At 44.0% G+C, this 5,504-nt stretch overlaps 1 protein-coding gene across 1 annotated transcript in view; it reads right to left on the reverse strand.

The window, feature by feature from the left end:
- The window catches only part of LOC106813538 (neurogenic locus notch homolog protein 1-like), a gene marked incomplete in the record, with an annotated part of 11,315 nt that overhangs the window by 4,000 nt on the left and 1,811 nt on the right, over positions 1–5,504 (reverse strand). Inside the window, 5 exon segments of the mRNA XM_014817699.1 lie at positions 184–312; positions 711–854; positions 1,313–2,629; positions 3,972–4,060; positions 4,440–4,690. Coding sequence (XP_014673185.1) covers positions 184–312; positions 711–854; positions 1,313–2,629; positions 3,972–4,060; positions 4,440–4,690 — 1,930 coding nt within the window.

Here is a 5,504-nt window from a genome sequence, read left to right on the forward strand (position 1 = left end):
GTGTGTGTGTGTGTGTGTGTGTGTGTGTGTGTGTGTGTGTGTGTGTGTGTGTGTGTGTGTGTGTGTGTGTGTGTGTGTGTGTGTGTGTGTGTGCATTTGTGTGTGTATGTGTGTGTGTGCGCGTGCGTGCGTGCGTGTGCGTGCGCGCTTGGTAACATACAGTGTGTCTATAACAGCACCTACCGATTTGACAATTATCGCCACTGTAGTTTGGAGGGCAATTGCATCTATATCCAGATCTTCTTCTAGGCCTGCACGTACCGCCGTTAACACACGGGTTTGGATCGCAGGACCCTACCGGCCGACTGACAACTGTTACGAGAAGGAAGGAATAGGCAACGCTCGTTATCCGAAGTCGTGGTGACATACAGAAAGAAACCCCGAAATTCGCTAGATGACGTATCGGCGGCTAATTAGAGATTAAACTGATAAAATTGTTCACGTTTCAGTTTCTGTTCACAGTTTGATTGTCTCGATGACTCTTGATTGATTTTGTCAAATTTAGTTGATGAATCTATACAGTATTTTATATCCAACAGGTTGATACTGATGTATTGACACATGTCGATATATAGAGTATATAGTGTACACATATGTTTATATTATATTATACATAAATATCGTTCAGGAAGTGTGTAATAGAGGCTTGTATGTATAAATGTAGGTCTATGCATAACGGGTGGGAGTTGAAAGATGTATTGAATGCTCACAGATGTCACATTCGAAGCCAGTGTACTGCGGATCGCACACGCATGCGTACGACGGTTGGAAGCGGCTGATTTTCACCGTAACCTCGAAGCACGTGCCGTAATCACCGCAAGGATTCGGCGAGCAAGCACCGCCGCCCGTGGCCACTAGTAAAGCAAGCGGGTAAGCATAGCAACGTTAGACGCGCGTGAAGCCTGCAGCGCCCTCTGACGGGGGAGAACGCAGATCCATTCTCACTACCACCCCTCACTGTTATCACTCGATGAGCTGAGAGGATAGCGGTGCAGCGATGCAAGTTAGTGTAGCTTTATCTCATCTTAGAATGAGTACAGCGGATTTCATAATAACATAAGGCGAATATGATTTTATGATGAATTCATATGATTAAATGCAAGCAATTAATTTGTTAATTGTTTAGGTACACATAGTTAATTTGTTAACTGTTTAATTAGAAAATTTAATTGCATGAATTCATCATAAAATAAATTTAACACTTAGCATGCCAGCATTGGCATGTTTGCGGCAAGTATCGCTGCGTAATTTAGCGGAGACAGCATGAACGACTATTACTCACTAGCGCGGCGAAACGCTGCCATACACTTACCCGTACGCTCGCAGAAGTCTCCCTCGTACCCTTGCTGGCAGTCACAGCCATAGAGCTGACCGCCAGTTGGCACGCACGCCGCTCCATTCTGACACTGATGATTTAGACAAGCGTTGAAACGGATAGGTGAGTCACAGAGGGCGCCCTCGTAGCCTTGTTGACATTCACATGTGTAGTCTTGACCGACGGGTACGCAGCGGGCTCCGTTTTGACATTGATGAGTTTGACAAGGATTGATATCTATGGTTACGTCGCAAAGGTCACCTTCGTATCCCTGTTGACAGTTACATCTGTAGTTCTGTTGACTGATCGCTTCGCATATCGCTCCGTTTTGACATTGGTGATTGTTACAAGGGCCGATAGCGACATCGCAAAGGTCACCTTCGTATCCCTGTTGGCAATTACAGCCGTAGTTCTGACCGACGGCCACGCACGCTCCGTTTTGACATTGATTGTTTCTGCAAGGGTCGATAGCCACGTCGCAAAGGTCACCTTCGTATCCCTGCTGGCAATCGCATTTGTAATCCTGACCGACCGCTTCGCACAGCGCTCCATTTTGACATTGATGATTTTGACATGGGTTGATGCGTATGCCGCACAGCTGTCCCTGATATCCTTGCTGGCAATCGCACGTGTAGTCTTGAACGCCGGCTGGTACGCACTGAGCGCCGTTGCGACAGCCATGATTCTCACACGGGTTGACCTGCACATCGCACAAGGTCCCGCGATATCCCTGCTGGCACAAACACTCGTAGTCCTGACCAACAGCCGAGCAGCGCGCTCCGTTCTGACACTGATGGTTGTCGCAAGGGTTGACGACGACGTCGCAGAACCTCCCGTCGTATCCCTTCTGGCAGACGCACCGGTAGTCGGCGCCACCGGCCTCGCAGACGGCTCCGTTCTGGCACTGATGACTCTGGCAGGGATTGATGGCGACGTCGCAGAACAACCCTTGGTAGCCGACGGAACATTCGCACGTGTAGTCGCGTCCGCTCGCCCGGCAGGTGGCGCCGTTCCTGCACAGGTTGTTCTTGCAGGCGCCGACGGGCGGTACGAGGTCGAGCCGCTCGCAGAACTGGCCCGCCCAGCCGAACGTGCAGTCGCAGCTGTAGGTGTCGGAAGGGCCAGGCACGCACGCCGCTCCGTTGCGACACTGGTGGTTGACGCACTGGGCGCCGGCGACCCGCCGACCGCAGAAACGACCTTCGTAGCCGGCCTCGCATTGACAGCTGTAGGTCGTCGGTCCTGTCTGCTCGCAGACGGCGTTGTTACGGCACTGGTGGTTTTCGCACGGTCCACCACCCTGTGGTCTGTCGGCTAGAAAGAGAGAAAGGGAGAAAACAATTTGAATAAAAAAATATAAAAACGAAAAAACAATTTTTTTGAGAGCAAAAGACAAAATATTCGATCGGTTTAGCAGTAGAAAAGCGCGAAGTTAGACGAAAAATACGCAAAATACACGGCACGTGTTTTTTAGAGAAACGGAATTAATATTAAAGAATTTAAGAGAGAAAAAAATCGATGATCAACCCACCAATACAAGAAGGCATACTTTATCTCTCTCTCTCTCTCTCTCTCTCTCTCTCTCTCTCTCTCTCTCTCTCTCTCCTCTCTCTCTTCTCTCTCTCTCTCTTTCTCTCTCTCTCTCTCTCTCTCTCTCTCTCTTCTCTCTCTCTCTCTTCTCTCTCTCTATTCTGTCTGTCTGTCGTCTCTCTCTCGTCTCTCTCTTATTCTGTCTCTGCTATCTCTCTAATCTCTCTCATCCTCTAATTCCTATCTCTCTATCTCTCTATCTCTCTCCTCTCTCTAATCCTGCCTCTCTCTATCTCTTATCTATCTATCTCTTTATCTATCTGATCTATCTATCTATCTATCTATCTATCTATCTATATATCTATCTATCTATCTATCTATCTTCTATCTTCTATCTATCTATCGATTATTGCTATCTATCTATCTATCTATCTATCTATCTATCTATCTATCTATCATATCTATCTATCTATTCTATCTATATATCTATCTATCTATCTATCTCTCTATCTCTCTATCTCTCTATCTATCTATCTCTCTATGCTTCTTACCTATCTATCTATCTATCTATCTATCTATCTATCTATCTATCTATCTATTATCTATCTATCTATTCATCTATTATTTATCTATCTGATCTATCTTATCTATTATCTATCTATCTATCTATCTAATATATCTATATATCTATATGATCTATCATCTATCTATCTATCTATCTTCTTCCTATGCTATCTATCTATCTATTTATCTATCTATCTATCTATCTATCTATCTATCTATTATCTATCTATCTATCTATACTATCTATCTATTTTATCATCGTATGCTATCTATTCTAATTATCTATCTATCTATCTATTCTATATACTATATATCTATATATCTATCTATATATCTATTATACTACTATACTAATGCCTATCTATCCTATCTATCTATCTATCTATCTATCCTAGTCTATACTATCTATCTATCTATCTATCATATCTATCTATCTATATATTATATCTATCTATTCTATCTATCTAATTTATTCATCTAATCTCCGCCCCCATCTCATTGTTAATTTCCAGTCTTTCTTTCCACTAAATAAAGGCAAAACTGTAGGTACTTCGGTACTTACGGACTTCGCAGGTGGGGCCGGATGTAGAAGGTTGCGCGTCACAGTCGCAAGACGAACGAGCGCTGGCTTGTTCTGACACTTGCCGCCGTCTACAGCGGGTTCAGGCACACGATTGACGCTTGAGTTTATGTAGAAGAAACACATTACAGCAGATCTATATGATCTATGGATCACATACCACTACACGCGTAAGCAACACAGCACGCGATGTATGTACGATGTTATACATACACATTATAAATATATTCATTAAATAAATAATATAAAATAGATATAATATATATATATATATATTATATATAATAATATATATATGTATAGTATATAATAATATATTTAAGAAATCGTCAAAAATCGTAACCAATGCAATTTGGCATGTCTCATTCTCATTCTCAGGTGTCTATATATACAATCAACAAACGTGAATAAACACGTTGTAAGCGGCAATATATATTACACTCACTGCACAGGGTCGGACAGGCGTCGCAAAAGTCGTCGCAGCAGTCGCCATTCACGTGGCAGAATTCGTCGCAGAAGCAGCCGCTGGGCAAGACGGGGTTGTTCGATCCGCACGCCACCTTCAGGCCGGTGTTGACATTTTGGCAGGACTGCGCCTCCCCGCAGGCGACCAGCGTCGCCACGATGACGAGAGCAACGATGCGAAGGTTCATCTTTACAGTTTCAGACAGTTCACGGCCGCTGGCAAGCAGACGCCTGCACTGTAAAGTTAAAAAGGAACGGAGATATTTAGAATGGCATTGAACGCATGCACGCGCATCATGGCGCCTTGAATCGCAGACGAGATCGCTCTACGTGCTGTGTAGACGCGGCGATGTTTGAAATCGCACTGACGCATTCGGTTATTGATACTGCCGATAGATTGATTAGATAGTGAATGATTGATTGATTGATTTATATGATTGATAAGCTGATAATAGATTAATTCGACCGACGGGAATAATGGTAGCCACGGACCATTAAGCTTTATTTAGATAATCTAATTATATAATATTATAATTAATTGGTTATTAATTATATTTTAAGATAATTAGTTTAACGACTGGTTCGACGTTGGTAACAGGTCAATATACTTGGATTCATCTTCAAACTAAATCTCTCTTAATTAACATCCTCATGAAATCGGTTGAAATTGTTCCCAGCGGAACCGTTAATGTCCCATGAGGGTTTAGGAGGAAATAGACAAATACACTGCTTAGTAGCATCGTCCGTACAGACGTTGGCTGACGCGCGATGGTGGCGGCACCTCGCTGCCGATCTTACGCGTCTGCAACGACGTACATGGCCGACTAGAACAAAGGCGCGTGTAAGATCCGGCTGCGGGCGGTCCACCGGGACGAGTGAAATTACTATACGGCCTTGTCTGCAAGACTGACTGCTGCTCCGCCAAGGTGGTGTGTTAGCGGTGCTACCAGTCGTTTATATATATATATATATATATATATGCGACACACATAGGCATACAGGAAAGAATGCACAGAAATGAGACGATCGATCGAGCGCCACCTACCGGAA

This window comes from Priapulus caudatus, unplaced genomic scaffold (genome assembly GCF_000485595.1).
Source record: "Priapulus caudatus unplaced genomic scaffold, Priapulus_caudatus-5.0.1 Scaffold789, whole genome shotgun sequence".
In the NCBI taxonomy this organism is placed as follows: domain Eukaryota; kingdom Metazoa; phylum Priapulida; class Priapulimorpha; order Priapulimorphida; family Priapulidae; genus Priapulus; species Priapulus caudatus.